The 16,887-nt window shown below is 39.2% G+C and overlaps 1 protein-coding gene across 1 annotated transcript; it reads left to right on the top strand.

The window, feature by feature from the left end:
• Positions 1 to 160: 160 nt before the first annotated feature.
• Positions 161 to 16,609, top strand: cbsa (cystathionine beta-synthase a). The gene is made up of 15 exons (XM_017458119.3): positions 161 to 313; positions 5,582 to 5,805; positions 6,942 to 7,048; positions 7,181 to 7,315; positions 7,428 to 7,507; positions 7,593 to 7,797; positions 7,959 to 8,050; positions 11,517 to 11,642; positions 12,889 to 12,973; positions 13,115 to 13,220; positions 13,698 to 13,775; positions 13,899 to 14,033; positions 14,421 to 14,529; positions 14,624 to 14,708; positions 15,794 to 16,609. Exons 2-15 carry the CDS (start codon positions 5,588 to 5,590, stop codon positions 15,922 to 15,924), a joined length of 1,692 nt encoding a protein of 563 aa, XP_017313608.1. The 5' UTR covers positions 161 to 313; positions 5,582 to 5,587; the 3' UTR covers positions 15,925 to 16,609.
• The last annotated feature ends 278 nt before the right edge of the window (positions 16,610 to 16,887 follow it).

The raw sequence follows: 16,887 nt of genomic DNA, 5'->3' as shown, positions 1-16,887 counted from the left end.
AGCCAATCACAGCACGGATAAAATTTTCCGCTGGAAAACAGTCAGGAAAATGTAACAAATTTGTGATGCACTTTGAACGTTTGAATAGGTGACAAACGTTAATTTACTTCAAACTATTTTAGATTGATGATTATAAAGCGAAAAAAATTATAATTTTGGAGGAACTTTGCTTCCGGTTTGAGCGTGACGTCACCGCTCGTCCCCCCTCCTCCTCCCCTTTAAATGTGAAGACTCGCGTTTACTCTGCTCATTCTGGTCAAATCTGTGCGACTCGAGTTTTTATCACTTTAACCTCCAATCTCTGCACTTCAAGGTAAACCAGCTTTTTCTTCATTGATGGAGTGAGGAAATTAAATATGCAGGACATTACTGAAAATGAGATTTGTATATAATTGAATGAGAGATAAAATAAAATGTTATTAAGGCTAATATTCGACTGTATGCAGTACGTTTCGTTCCCTATTGCGATTTGTTGCTATTCAGTAACTATTTCTGTCTTCGACTATATAAAATCTTACTGATGGCAGGGTGTACATCAGTGATTTTTAAAATGCATATATAAATATGATTTGTTGCTGAGGCTGTAAGATAACCTAGTGGAAAATTACAGTATTGAAGCCTTATAGTTTCAGCAGTTTTGCACTGAACACATGATGAGGATGATGAGGATGATGAAAATGGTGATGATTAAAATGAAGACTGACTGATGGTGATGTTAAATGAGCATTTACTGCACGTGCCCGCGGTCACTGGGCTGCTCTCGGACATATTCCGGAAAGTCTTTCTTTTTTTTTTTTTTTTTTTTTACACCTACAGGAATATTTTGTGAGTAAATAAGTTAAATAGCTTTATGGAAACGAGAGTGTAAAAGGATTTTACAGATTTGGAGGATTTCGTTGTTTCCTCGGACGCACATGGCTATTGTCCCTGTTCTTCCCGGGTCCTAAAGCCCGTCCCGATCAGGATCTGGGAATGTGTGGGGGTTATGTGACTCCTGTGTCCATGCCATGGCTGGATTACTAAATTTAGTACTGTTTTAATCAGTAATGTAATAGGAAATGTAGTAAGCAGTGGATGGCTGCCTCGATTGGACGCTGTCTGTAGCTTTGGTAGGTTTTGTGCATTACTCTAGTCATATACACCAGAGCACTGGACTGTTCTGAGTGATTTTCTTGCCACACGTTATACAAATCAATGAGTATTTTGACCATCTACTCTGAAGGAACTGAGGGGAGAGTTGAGAGGGTGTGTGTGTGTGTGTGTGTGTGTGTGTGTGTGTGTGTGTGTGTGTGTGTGTGTGTGTGTGTGTCTGAGTCTGACACACTGTGTGCGCGCGTGAGCAGCACTCCTGTGTTTACATCTCCTCACAACAAAATGGACAAGCTGCTGATCCTCAACTGAACAAATGAAGACAGTCCAAAGTCTTGTGTTTTACTGAAACCCATCATGGTTTCTTTTGGTAAATATTTACATCCTGCTTCAAGCCTGTGTGAACACTATGAACAAATAGACCTGTGAGGCAAAACTGGAGCTTCAGCACTGGTTTCTTCACAGTGACTGGAGTGACTGGAACTTTCCGCCACCGTGTCCTCATACTTTCACCGTGTCCTCATACTCCGCAGAAGAGGAGGTCCTGTACAGCTGGAATTGGAACACGATGCCTAAGGAACTGCGAGTAGCTAAAGGGAACCAATCCAAAAAGCGAGTTATTATTCAACGAATATGAGGCAGTTTGGAAAGTCCTTCAATACCTAAGGACACTTCCTTCTCACTCAGTCGGAAATCAACAACTGGCTGATGACCTGAATGAGTAGAGCAACCATCATAGAGCCATCATCATACTAGCAAGGATGCAGGAACCTGGGGTGCTGAGGGTGCTGTTACAGAAATTTAATCAACTCCTTCTGATTCAATCACTTTACAGTGCTGTGGTATATATTATTGTAATCAACATGCATTCTCTGTAGAAAGAAAATGATTTGGGTGTGATGTCATAGCACATACCGCATATACACTGATCAGCCATAACATTAAAACCATGTACAGGTGACGTGAATAACATTTGATTATCTCATAGACATAAGGGGTGGGATATATTGGGCAACAAGTGAACAGTCAGTTCTTGAAGTTGATGTGTTGGCAACAGGAAAAATGGGTAAGCGTAAGAATCGGAATGACCCTTTCAAAGGCCAAATTGTAATGGCTAGACGACTGGGTCTGAGCATCTCCAGAACTGCAGGTCTTGTGGGGTGTTCCCGGTATGCAGAAGGTAGTACCTACCAAAGTGGTCCAAGGAAGGACAACAGGTGAACCACCAGCAGCAGGGTCATGGGTGCCCAAGGGCCATTGATGCAGATGGAGAGCAAAGGCTAGCCCGTCTGGTCCGATACCACAACATATTGTACCACCTACCTAAACACTTTTGTAGACCAGGTACACACCTTCATAGGAGCTGTATTCCCTAACGGCAGTGGCCTCTTTCAGCAGGATAATGTGCCCTGCCACACTGCAAAAATTGTTCAGGAATGGTTTGAGGAACATGACAAACAATTCAAGGTGTTGACTTGTCCTCCAAATTCCCCAGATCTCTATCTGATCAAGCATCTGTGGAATGTGCTAGACAAAAAGTCTGCTCCATGGAGTCCCTACTTCACAACTTACGGACTTAAATGATCTGCTGCTAACGTCTTGGTGCCAGATTCCATAGCATCCTTTCAGCAATCTGGTGGAGTCCATGCCTCAGCGAGTCAGGGCTGTTTTGGTGGCACAAGGTGGACCTACAAAACGTTCTGGGTGATCAGTGTATGCTGATTTAAAATACCACCATCCTCTTGAAGTCTTTGAGAGAATGGTGTTTGTCATCCTGAAGGACCTCACAGCCCCGCTTCACTTTGCTAGTTGATTACCAACTTCCTGACCGCCAGGAAGCAGCAGGTGATGCTAGAAACATTCACGTCCAGCATCAGCATGCTCATTACTGGTGCTTCACAGGGGTGTATGCTCTCACCACCGCTTTTCCATTTACACTCCTGCTAATTAAGACAAATTATTCAAATATCTAATCTCATACCAACGACCTTCTCAAACCTCCTCAGGAAAACTAACCGTAGCTTAAATATCGTGATTTATTTATAAGCACAAACTTAGTTTTTACATGAGGACCTTGGTTAAATAAGTCCTTTATAGCTGCCACACATTTATTTTTCTGTTCGGATTTTTATCTTCCTCCACGTGTAAGAAAAATTCCATGTTAAAATACCTAATGTTTTGTGATCAAGCTTATAATTTTCGCACCTGGATAGACATCTGTGCAATTTCACAAGCAGTCTCTAGCCTGTAGTGTTGGATTTTTATCTTTTTTAGCATTTTCCAGTTGTCCACAATGACTGACACTTTGGAAGAGTCTCAAAAATGATTAATGTTAGTGGGGTGTCATTAAGTAGACCGTGATCCTGTATGCTGGTTAAATTCCATGGTGTGAAATGTTAATTTATTTTCAAATGTAGCTGATTTGGTTAATTCCCTTCAGTTATACTGCATTCGGGCTAACTACACACAATGTACAACTTCATAATATTGTGATCAGTTTTCTTGGCCTGCACTTTGTATGACTGCGTGTGCTGTCCTGCAGTTTGTGTGTTTGCTTTGGGTCTCAATCAAGGCCAGCAGTGACGTGTGTGTCAGTCTACAATTTAGACCTTTTTAAAGGCCTATATTTTGTAAGACAACAGCTTATGCAAGGTGTTTATGCCATGACGCTGTACCCATGAACACACAGCTATGAGACACCCCTTTTTTTTTTTTTTTTTTTTTTTTTTTTTTTTTTAATTTTTAATTTTTTTTTTTTTTTTTTTTTTTGCACGGTCTTGTCTTGAACTTCCTCTCCTTTCCAATGTCTGTTCCTGTACAGTATTTTGTTGCTGTTACCAAGAAGTGCTAGAAGTGGGGTGGGGGGTGGGGGGCACTAGATGTGCTTTTAACCTTAAAGGAAAAGTGCACTCTGTAACAGATGTAAAATGTCTATGTTGAAATGTGTTGATATGTGCGAAGTGATGGAGCTTGCTTATTTATTTATTTATTTATTTATTTATTTATTTATTTATTTATTACTGAGAAATGAGCAGTTGTCCGTCATAATAAAGTCACAGGTTGACTTCAGTGATGTCATTAAAATGGAGGTGAAAGAAACAACAGTTTTAAACATCAAAAATAATGGCCCGGTTTTGTGGTAAACTTAAAAAAAAAATTGGAATTAATAAGAATAGCAAGAGCTTATTTTCTTACTCATCATTTTCCAGCAATACTCAATGCCCTATTAATGAGAAATCCAATGCAGAAATGATGTGTACAGCAAACACTGAACTCCAAATTACAGAAAGTGTGTGTGGCAGTTATACTGTACTATAGCAGTTAAAATTCTCTAATCAAATTGGCATGCCATAAACATCCTTTATATTTCTTCTCCACACATTAATGATACTTAAGGGTTAGAACTATATTCCTACTGCCCCACTGACTCTCAAAATGGGCACTGGCATGTGTTATTTCTAAGGAGACGGAGGCATGAACAAAGTGAGACGTGTTTTTTCAAAGCTGTCTAACCAGCTGCTGTGTGCTACTCTCAGCACGTTACTCATAGTTCGCTTCCATGCAGTCCCTTTGTGTTCACAAGCCAATGAAGACGATACCGTGATATTAATGGTGTAGTACAATGATATGGTATTAATCACATACAGTATTCTCATGGATGCTTAAATAGATTCCCTTATGTTTCATTTGGAAAGTAATTGTTTAGGTAGGCAGAGACACCGATGTGCTGACCTTGCCCTCTGGTCAGTTTGTGTCAAGGCAGTCGAGTGAGACGTGTTTTTTCAGAGCTGGGTGCAGGGAGCTAAGTTTGCACAGCTGTAACAGTGCGTTAAATACAGATCATTTCCATTCAGTTAGCTTCTATCTAGTAAATTTATCCATCCCAGCCAAGGCAAGAATTAAAATGTTTCACCAGTCACTGATAAAAAAAAAAAAAAATCCACAGGTGGAGAATTAGCCAGGTTGTATGGCTATGTAAACATTCACAGTGCTGAATGTCCTTGTTGGATTTAATTATTACCTGTATGGCAATATTTATATATCAAAAGAGAGAGAAATAAAGCAAATGTGAGAAATGTTATGGCCAGATTTAAAGTTTATTTATTTATTTATTTATTTATTTATTTACTTACTTATTTTGGATCAGAGGCTTGCTCTCTAAAATTGACACACCCCCCAGCCCCCCCATTTATAAACCGGAGTTTATAGATCAACACACTGTGACCTAAAACCAGGGAAAGGGTGTGATGTAATTTTCCTAGTAAAACCATTATGCAATATGGGAAGGGTGTGAAATAACTTCCTTTGTTTCCAAACTTTCAGTGTGTAATATGTCTTTGGCTAGAGTGAGTAATATAATTAGTAAAGAGAAGCTGGCTCCAAACCACAATTTTGGGGTATGTGTTGTGATGTGTTGTGTAGTTTGTTTTTCTTTAGCATCTTTCAGTCTGTAGATTCCAAGTAACTGAAACGACCCTCTTGCTTTCTACAGTGAATCATGCCTTCAGTGCCTTCCACTAAAGAGAACGATCTCTCCAAACCTGTCTGCCCCTTTGCTGGCAAAAAGACCAGCACCAGTGATGGACTGTTCCAAACAAATGGGAGTGAAAGTACCGAGAATGACATTGAGAAATGGATCCGTCCTGACCTTCCCAGCAAGTGCACATGGAGCCTGGGAGCACCGCACACTGATTCCCCACACATACATGCAATCAGGTGAGCAACATTCAGATTCCTACAGATTTGATTCAGTAGCTGACCGTTTTAGGATTTTAAGAAAGTTAGTCTGAAGTCCAGGAACTGTAGTTTTCTAGACTAATTGACTATTCCGTATAATTCGTAAGCATAAAATTCTTAATTATACGCTGACTGCACCCCATGTCGTGCAATTGTGGCCGAATGGGCAGAAATTCCGACAGCCACGCTTCAGAATCTAGCGCAAAGCTTTCTCAAAACAGTGATGACTGTTACTGCAACAAAGGGGGACCAACTATTAAAAAAAAAAAAAAAAAAAAAAATTTTCAAGAAGGGCTTGCATGCCTAGCCAATCTATGACTTGTATCCCATTGACATCCATAGCCATCAGTGGGATCCTCGTAACTAATTTTGAAGTGGATATGTGCACTGGAAGTTTATTAAATGACAAACACAAAAGTGTCCGAATACTTAATTCCCCTCACTGTAATTGGTTAATATAGTGAGTATTAATAAACTTCATTCCCCCCCTTCTGAGGACTATTGCACAACATAGTCACACTGCAGCCTTTCAATATCAATTAAAGAGTCCATTTAAAGGCTTTTCTTTAATTCCCAACTCAGCCTCACGCCTCTGTCTGTTAATTATTTATTTTTTCCTTTGGCCAGTATATCCTTGGCCAGAAAAATGGAAATGGAGCCCTGAAATGAGAGAATTCTGTGCATGCCAATTTTTCCATACAGTTTTTCCTCAAATAGCTTTACATAGTGATTTAAAAAAAAAAAAAAATTTACATGTCTAAAACTGGTTTTAGAAATTATACATGCTTACTCCTTTAATGTTCTACTATTGTTTCCCTGTTACCGTTTCCATTTATCTATGATGTTGACCAGTCAAGCCTGTTGAACTAGATGGAATAAGCTCCTGCTAAGTTTTTATTTTCATTAAGCCATGAAAGTAACTTGAGCGTTTGCAGGTTTCAACAAGCCAGTCGTCTGGTTTGAAAGCTAAGTTTCTCAGCCTGCAGTAGTTTATACAGTGTGTCATTGTTTTTGTTTGACCCCATAGTGTACCAGCAAGGTCCTTTATTTTTATTTTGCCTTATGTTCTCAGTGAACACTATTTTATTTATTGATTTATTTTTACCATTTTAAAGGACAAATAGTCCGAGTATCTTGCCCAACATCCTCAGAAAAATTGGGGACACGCCGATGGTACGCATCAACAAGATCACCAAGACCTACGGACTCAAGTGTGAGCTTTGTGAGTAGGAAGTCAAGACTACTTGCTGTAAAATGGCACATTTCAATGTTACTTAGTTCAGCAGTTTAGAGTGTGTGTGTGTGTGTGTGTGTGTGTGTGTGTGTTTGTGTGTGTGTGTGTGTGTGTGTGTAGTGGCAAAGTGCGAGTTCTTCAATGCCGGCGGCAGTGTTAAAGACCGGATCAGTCTTCGCATGGTTGAGGATGCAGAGAGAGCAGGCATCCTCAAACCTGGAGATACCATCATAGAGCCTACTTCTGGAAACACTGGTAATCGGTGTGGGTGTGTTTGAGTGAGAGAGAGAGAGCATGCGTGTGTCTACTGAGTGGTGAAATGAAATATTTTACTATTTGGTTTGACCTGTGCACCCTGTTCTGTCAGGTATTGGTCTTGCTCTGGCTGCCGCTGTGAAGGGCTACCGCTGCATCATCGTCATGCCTGAAAAAATGAGTATGGAAAAGGTACAGCCATCTACAGATGTGCAATAGTTGATATGAAGCGTATTAACAGATGTTATTATAATAAAAATAAACATTGTGTGTTTAGGTGGACGTGTTGAGAGCTCTGGGAGCGGAGATAGTCCGCACACCCACCAGCGCCCGTTTTGATTCCCCAGAGTCTCATGTTGGCGTGGCTTGGCGCCTGAAGAACGAAATCCCTAATTCTCACATCCTGGATCAGTACCGCAATCCCAGCAACCCCCTGGCTCACTACGACACCACGGCCGAGGAAATCTTAGAGCAGTGCGATGGTTAGCATCACTTTCCTACACCAAGCCAGTGCACTTCTCAAAGTGTTCCTCACCTCACACTACACCTAGAAATTTCCCCTTTGTTTGTGTTTACGCTTATTTACTCCTAGACTTAACAACTTTGTGTTAAAGGCACTTCTAAGATCTGTCTCTTTGTGTAGGACAAGTGGACATGCTGGTAGCAGGAGCTGGCACTGGGGGCACCATCACTGGCGTAGCCCGCAAGCTGAAGGAGAAATGCCCCAACATTAAGGTGAATGCGAACACCTCGTATGTGTAATCTGGGACACCAGATTTCAGGAGAGCTGTAGGACGCTTAATTTGCTATTTGTTCATTTTTATATATTTGCAATTATATAATGCACAGTCATATACATTTTTTTAATCGTTATTTGTTTATTTATTTATTTATACATTGTACTAAGATGATGACGCTTGTTATTTACAACTGAGACATACAGTGCCCTCCACTAATATTGGCACCCTTGGTAAATATGAGCAAAGAAGGCTGTGAAAAATTGTCTTTATTGTTTAACCTTTTGATCTTTTTGTTAAAAAAAAAAAAATCACAAAAGTACTCCCATGGATATCAAACAATTGCAAACACAACACAGGTTTAAAAATCTTTGTTAAATATAGGTGTGCAACAATTATTGGCACCCTTTTAGTCAGTACTTTGTGCTACCTCCCTTTACCAAGATAACAGCTCTGATTCTTCTCATATGAGGTTGGAGAATACATAGCAAGGGATCTGAGACTGTTCCTCCATACAGAATCTCTCCAGATCCTTCAAGTTTCGAGGTCCATGCTGGTGGACTCTCCTCTTCAATTCACCCTACAGGTTTTCTATTGGGTTGAAATCGGGGGACTGGGATGGCCATGACAGGATCTTGATTTTGTGGTCAGTAAACCATTTCTGTGTTGATTTTAATGTACGTGTTGGATCATTGTCCTGCTGGAAGATCCAACCATGGCCCATTTTACGCTTTCTAGCAGAGGCATTCAGGTTTTCATTTAATATCTGTTGATATTTGATAGCCCATAATGCCATGTATCTTAACAAAATGTCCAGGTCCTCTGGCAGAAAAACAGCCCCAAAACATTAAAGAGTTACCACCATATTTAACTGTGTACATGAGGAACTTTTCCACATGGCTACCTCTCTGTGTGTGCCAAAACCACCTCTGGTGTTTATTGCCAAAAAGCTGTATTTTGGTTTCATCTGACCATAGAACGCGATTCCATTTGAAGTTCCAGTAGTATCTGGCAACCTGAAGATGCATGAGCTTGTTTTTTGGATGAGCGTAGAGGCTGGCTTTTTTTTTTTTTTTGGACCGCTCGAACCATCCTCTTCACAGTGCGTTGAGGCAATTTAGACACGAGTCCGTTTCCAGGTTAATTCATAACATTTAAATTTGACAAACTTCTTAATTATTTCCCTTCAGATGAATTAAAAATGCAGTAGCATGCCTCATCTTCCACCAGCCCAAAATAACCCATATCACACCCCGCTTCATCTCCCTCCACTGGCTTCCTGTAGCTGCCCGCATCAAATTCAAGGCCTTGAAGCTCACGTACAAGAACTTGTTTGGAACAGCACCCCCCTACATCAAAACTCTCCTTGAGGTTTATGTTCCTTCACGCAATCTGCAATCAGTTAACGACAGACGCCTGGTAGTGCCTACTCAGTGTGGCACAAGGTCCCTTTCCAGAACCTTTAAACTGACTGTCCCTCAGTGGTAGAATCAACTTCCAACCTCAATCCGTCACTATCTTAAAAAAATAAAAAATAATAAAAAAAAAAAAAAAACGCCTAAAGACCCACCTCTTCCATGGACACTTAACTAACCCCGAACTTGCTTCCACCCCCTCTCAATTATTTAAAAAAATATATAATAAAATTACACTGGCTCTTACACCTCTACTCTGTGCACTTTGCTTCTCTTGAACTCAATTACAAATCTTGTATAGTAGAACTACTTGTATTCTCTGCTTGATGTATCGCTTTGCTTGCATTTCCTCATTTGTAAGTCCCTTTTTTGATTAAAATCATCTGCTAAATGAGTAAATGTATAAGTGTATTGCCCTGATGGTGGAAATGGGCATTTTCAATGCTTGTGCTATTTTCTTATCACCATTTCACATTTTGTGAAGCTCAACAACCTTTCGCCGCACATCACAGCTATATTCCTTGCTCTTACCCATTGTTATGAATGACTAAGGGAATTTGACCGACATGTTATCTCATTTATACCCCTGTGAAACAGCAAGTCATGGTTGAACAATTTCCTATTCCTAGTCACCCAGGTGTACTAAAATTTTTTTAAAATATCAATGGGTATTTACTTCAAATATATTTCTCATATGAATTCATAGGGGTGTAATTGTTGCACACCTATATTTAACAAGGTAAAGATTGTTTGCTCTCCATGAGAGCAGAGTATTTTTATGAATTTCTTTTAAACAAAAGATCAAAAGGTTAAACAATTAAGACAAATTTTCATAGCCTTCTTTGCTCATATTTACCAAGGGTGCCAATATTAGTGGAGGGCACTGTAGCTGTTAACATTTCTGTTCAAACTGTATTTGTTTTCCTTATACCACAGCGGTGTTTAATTCAGAGAGGGTGTGTGTGTGTGTGTGTTTGTGTGGTTTTTGTTTTTGTAAGCATGACTCTGCTATAATTTAAATCACAGGTTTATATTGACATTGTCATTCTAAGGTTGATTGTTTCTATAGTAACATCTAATTCACACAGACTTGTAAGGCAAACACATAATCTAAAACTAGTGTACTACTAATGTAAGTGATGGCATGAAATTAAATGTTTACAATATTGTTCCTTACATAACTGTGTGTGTGTGTGTGTGTGTGTGTGTACATGTATAGTATTACCTGCCCACTATAGATAAGCGATTTGCTTTATAAACCAAGGGCATGTTTATGTCTGGTGGGGAAAAACAGCCTTAGCATTCTTCTAAAATGACTGTTTTATAACTAATGCAGTTAAAAGGATCAAGAAAAGGATTGATGTTTTGATGCCATACTGATGTGATTTCACTATCCTTCAGGGGGTCTTGGTTATCATTTAGAATGATAAAAAGGGGGAAAATGAGAGACATTCTCTTTTATGTCATGCAGAAAGTTGTGTTCTATGCCTGTGCAAGGTTGCACACCTAAGGTCATGTCATGTCAGGTCATGTCATTTAGATTAGTACAGGATGATTATCTGCTTACGGAGACAAAAACATGTTTTTCTGTTAAGGTTTTTTCTCCACATTTGCCAAGACTTTGAAACAAAGCCTCAAACTGCTCCTTATTGGTACATAGAAGTGTATCGTGCCTATAATATAATATGATATATAATGTGTGTGTGTGTGTGTGTGTGTGTGTGTGTGTGTGTGTGTGTGTGTGTGTGTGTGTGTGTGTGTGTGTGTGTGTGTGTGTGTGTGTGTGTGTGTGTGTGTGTGTGTGTGTTCAGCACAAGTGCCCCAGAGCGCTCTCGTCTTCTATCCTGTAGTCATCCTTCTGTAATATACTTCTTTACCTGAGAGGACGAGTCTGCGAGTGTTGTCTAATTTCCACGATGCTATGAATACTACAGTATACAGCCCTTCAACCTCTAAACCCATAAATGAATCTAACAGGAAAAGAATGGTGTCGAAATTAGTTAAATATATAAAGTTGACCAAAAATAATCCAACGCCTCCTTTTATCAGATTATTGCTGTGGACCCAGAGGGATCGATTCTGGCTGAACCGGAGGAGCTAAACCAGACGGATAAGACGCAGTACGAGGTGGAGGGCATTGGATATGACTTCATTCCAACTGTGCTTGACAGATCCGTGAGTGAATGCTTGCAGAAGTGTGCACACCCTTATGCAAACACACACCCACTTTCACAAATACCTCTAGATAACGGTATTGGATAAGATCTCAAAAGGTAGGGTGACTTTGCAAACAACATAATGTTGACTCCTGAATGGTAGGAAGTATGAATAGGCCACAAATATACAGTAGCGGGAGAGAGGAAAAGTAGATTTGGAGCGGTCAGAGTGAGGATGATTCAGCGCGAAAGCTCATTAAAAGAACTACAAACTGCTGTCAGAGTGCCTGTGTGCTTTTTAAGAGGTTATTTCTAGATCACTTTCTCCTTTCGCTCTCCCCCACATAATAGCTTAGGTGACACATTGTCATCAAACCTTTCAGTAAATACCGCATAAACAACAAATTGATCTAGTATCAATTTCATTACAATTGTGCTTTTATATTTTTTTAGGTATTTTACCTTTTAGTCTTTTAGTTCATTTCTTATGTTAACTGTGCTTTGTTGAACTTTCAGTATTTTTTTTTTATTATTATTTATTTATTTTTATTTATTTTTTGCTATTTAATCTCTGAGCCAGATTGTGGATTCAAACCTGTGGAGGTAGTTTCCTCATATTGACTTTTCTTGATATGTCTGTGTCCCTATGTTTTTAAAAAAAAAAAAAAAAAAAAAAAATTGTCCCTGCTATCTTATTAATTCCTCTGGCAATTAAACACCAGATCCACCAAATACCATGTGATTGTGTTTGTATTGTTTTTGTTCAGTCACTGGTTTGTTGAGTTCACCTATTGAGTTCACCTGTTTTGTTTTTTAGTTCTTGACTAGTTTGCCTTTTTATATGCCCTGTCTTAATTGTTTTAAAGTAGAGTTCTGTGATTTTTAGTGAGTTATCATTCTAACTATTTTTCTGTAAATAAGTTCCCTTGTTTGTTTCACTGCAGTTTAATTGACGGTTTCCTAAAAATATAAATCAAATTTTATAAGCAACTTCAGTAAGGTGCTTTTTATTATTAATAATATGGGTTTTTGTTTGTAATTTCTTTTTTTTTTAAAGCCGGGAATCCTTCAGTAGGTACTTGTAGATTATTTGTAATATAAATTGCAATATTACTGTTAATTATTTAGAAAATATTACTATGTAAATTTGTGGACATCAACCACTATAGCGCTGTGTGTTACTGGGAAGCTTAAATTTTTTACAGTTGCACCCAAGATTATTAGGTAGCGATTCATAACCCTGTGTTCGTGTGTTTCTTTGTAAGGTGGTGGACAGCTGGTACAAGTCCAATGATGAGGAGTCGTTCACTTTGGCTCGGATGCTTATAAGAGATGAGGGCCTGCTTTGTGGTACAGTACACCTTTTTAAAAAAAAAAAAAAAAAATTAAATTTATTTTTTTAATAAAAACACATCAAGAAGACACTCTGTGAAAATCAATTCAGCCTCAACCTCCTGCTTTTATTTGTAATTTTGCACCTGATGTCGCTAGGTGGCAGTTCAGGCACAGCCATGGCAGCAGCGGTGAAGATGGCTAAGGAGCTGAAGGAAGGGCAGCGCTGTGTGGTCATCCTTCCTGACTCCATCCGCAACTACATGTGAGTAGAGAAATTCGAAGGTATCGTAGAGAAAAAGAGGCGTGATGGAGGATTTTTTAAAAAGGGAGATTAAAGGATAAAGAGTTAAGTGTGTCAAGGTAAAAACTACAGTTTTCCTTCATTGCTAGGGGAAAGATTGTCGTCCCCCGCCCCAATTTCTCTTTGATTTGGTCCTCTGCCGATCCCAACACGCCAGTCAGCTCTCCGCTACGACATACTGTGTCAACCATTAACTCAACTTCCACTCAAGTTATATTGTGTAATGGAAAACATCAGATTGTCCTAATGGAAGGGTTTAATTTTTTAAAAACATGTCATCCCAGAGTTAACGAAATGCAAATATAGTTGTACATGTATCTAACTAATGAATGTAGTGCTTTAGAGATTTTCTAGAGATGAGAGATTTAGTTTTCCAGTTATTTATGTTCAGTGTGTGTGTGTCCATAGTTGTGTTCAAAAGATAATCATTTTATTTAGGTCCAAGTTCCTAAATGACAACTGGATGTTCCAAAAGGGTTTCCTCACTGCAGAAGACTTCATGGTTAGCAAGCCCTGGTAAGGACTTCATGCTTTATAATTTGACATATAAGTGATGTTATCGTATGGGTGTTAGCTTTAGCTTTAGAAAATTTTGAACAAGTGTCTCTCTCTCTCTCTCTCTCTCTCACTCTCTCTCAGGTGGTGGAATCTCAGGTTACAGAATTTGAACCTTTCGGCTCCTCTCACTGTGTTGCCCACAGTCACCTGTCAAAAAACCATCAAGGTTCTGAAAGAAAAGGCATTTGACCAGGCGCCAGTCGTAGATGAGGCTGGGTGGGTGTCTTACTTGCTCATACACACACATTCACACCAGGGGTGCAAAATGTTCTTTTACATACTGCATTTGACAAAGAATTTTCATATTCAAACAGTACAATTCGTTCTGATAAGCCGAATACACACACACACACACACACACACACACACACACACACACACACACACACTAATGCTACACCACAAGGTTTGGAATCTTCTCTTGTAGCATTGAGAAAAGGTTCTTGTGAAACTGACTGTTCTGTCTTTTGCATGCTACATTTGTTCAGATCATTTATTAAAAAGGGAAAGGTGGTGTAAAGCACAAACTTTTCAACTTGGTGCTTGGAAGTGTACAAGTGCCACCTGTTGGTTCACTCAGTGTTTTTTTCCTCTGTGTTTTAGGGTCATTCTTGGTATGGTCACCCTGGGGAACATGTTAGCCTCTGTGCTCGCTGGAAAAATCAAACCATCCGATCCAGTCAGCAAAGTGCTCTACAAACAGTTCAAACAGGTTTATCACACGGACATCTTTATTGGCTTAGTACCCAGTGCTACGCAAAAAAGAAAAAGAAAAAAAGAATTAACACTAAACCTTCTTTTCTCAGATTTGTCTAACTGATAACCTCGGAAAACTCTCTCGGATTCTGGAGACGGATCACTTCGCCCTGGTGGTGCATGAGCAGATTCAGTGTAAGTGCTCAGTCTTTCAAAAATGTCATGACTTCATTTCCACTCCGGCATCAGTGTAACAGTGTAAAATGTTCCTCAGATAAGGATGTTCAAGGGTAGGAGAAGTTTGTCTGTTTGTGTCTAGCACAGCACATATTGTTTTACTTGGAAAGTAATTGTTGCATGTTGCTCCAAGCCATCGTGACATTGTGAGGGGGTTGTGGTGGGGTTTTTTTTTTGTTTGTTTTTTGTTTTTTTACCATGAATAAAGTTACTCATCTCTGGACGTACCATCCAAAACAAGTGGGCTTTGTTCCCTGGCTCTCAAACTTGTACTAATAATCGGAAGACAACTGCTATTGATACTTGTGTCCAGTTTGATGCTGAAAAATCTATTTAATGATAATGAGTCTTTATTGGTCACATGTACATTACAGCACAGTGATTTTCTTTGCATACCCCAGCATGTTAGGGTGTTTGGGTCAGAGCTCAGGGTCAGTCATGATGCAGTGCCCCAGGAGCAGAGAGGGATAAGGGCCTTGCTCATGGGCCCAACAGTGGCAGCTTGGCAGTGCTGGGGCTTGAACCCCCAACCTTCTGATCAGAAACCCAGAGACTCAAGCCACCACTACCCTACCACTATTTAGCACTCATAACCCTCCATGAAGCATGTTTCGATACTACCGAATAATCACGGAATATGTGTTTCAAACATGTTTTGTTTTGCAAAAAGATTTAACCCTGTTATTGACAGGTACCCATTCAATAAAGCTCTTTTATTGAGCCATCTAAAACACCAATGAACATAGAATTGTGTATTGTAATTGAAACCCCATCTAAAACATCCCAGATCTGTGCCTCAACACAGTCCAGCAGTCTCTGAGCTCTGCAGGCAGTTCCTTTGACCTCGTGGCTTGCATTTAAATTTTGAAAACCACACAAAAAAACCCTGAAACTAGCCACAATGTTTTGAGCATTGGAAAAGCCAAGGCAATATTTTTTTTTTTTTTTTTTTTTTTGTGTGTGTAACCTCTTTATTTAAATATCCAAAGTCCATGCCTGCTTATCTGGAAATAATGTAGCCTAACCTTGTCCTTTCCTTTCAGATTTAACAGATGGGTCCACCATAATGAAGCACATGGTGTTTGGAGTAGTGACCGCCATTGACCTGCTTAACTTTGTTACGGTCCGCGAGAAACGTGAGCGATCCATGTCTGAATGTACAGATGACCAGTGAGGAAAGAAATGAGGGTCAGCCATTGCTCATCTAAGAGTTTTGGGGAGTTGGTGGAAAATATTTTCTGAACTGAGGATGTTTAAACATTATGTAATGGTTGTTTTGCCACTTGTGTATTTTGATGGTTTTGCTCTACCAAAAGATTTAAAAGAATTGAGAAACTGAAAAGTCAAGGTAAATTCACATTTTGGTTATAATTTAATTATTGCTCACATGTACAATTATTAACTTTTTTTTTTTTTTTTTTTAAAAGATAATAAATTTAGATAAGCTAAATTGAATGCTAAATCTTTTTTTTCTAGAAACTTTCTTTCGCTTGTTTGTGTGTTTGTATTACATTGTATTTGTCAAGAATGCTATTAAATGTTGCTGTTTGCAGTAAGTGTACAATGTTGTGTAAGAGAATATAAGAGCTCTTAAGCTAAATATTTTTCTTCTGGATAGGTGCTTTTCATGCAGAATCTTGTGTTCCATCTCAATAAAAATGTCTTCATTTTCTAGATAACTTTATTTTTATTTGTAAAGAAATTTCTCTAAACTGATTACCACTAGAGGGCGATGTGCTTCATGTTTATTTTTTTGTAAATGCTGCCTAGAGTCCGAGGGCTTGGTTGACATGGCTGCACATTGCAGTGGAGGTAATTGTGTAAGAATATTAATGTGCTAATAAAAGAGCAAATATGAAGTATTGGAAGTCATTACTATTGCTTGCACTATGCTGTACTGTTGCTAATAGCAACAGATTTGGGAGGATCATTCGGTCATTTTCAGTATCTGCTTTTGCCTGGAGCCTATCACACGAACTGTGGGTGTGAGGTGGCAGTACTTCCTGAATGGCATATCAGTCTATTCAAGAGCACCATGCACACACACTCATACCTAAGGGGCAATTTAGCATAGTCAATGATTCCAGCATGTTTTTGGGTGGTGGAAGTAAACCCATGGGAAAATCTGCATAAACAG

The sequence above is a fragment of the Ictalurus punctatus genome, chromosome 26 (assembly GCF_001660625.3).
Source record: "Ictalurus punctatus breed USDA103 chromosome 26, Coco_2.0, whole genome shotgun sequence".
Classification (NCBI taxonomy): domain Eukaryota; kingdom Metazoa; phylum Chordata; class Actinopteri; order Siluriformes; family Ictaluridae; genus Ictalurus; species Ictalurus punctatus.
The sequence above is the reverse complement of the archived record's forward strand: the minus strand, read 5'-3'. Positions and strand labels throughout refer to the sequence as shown.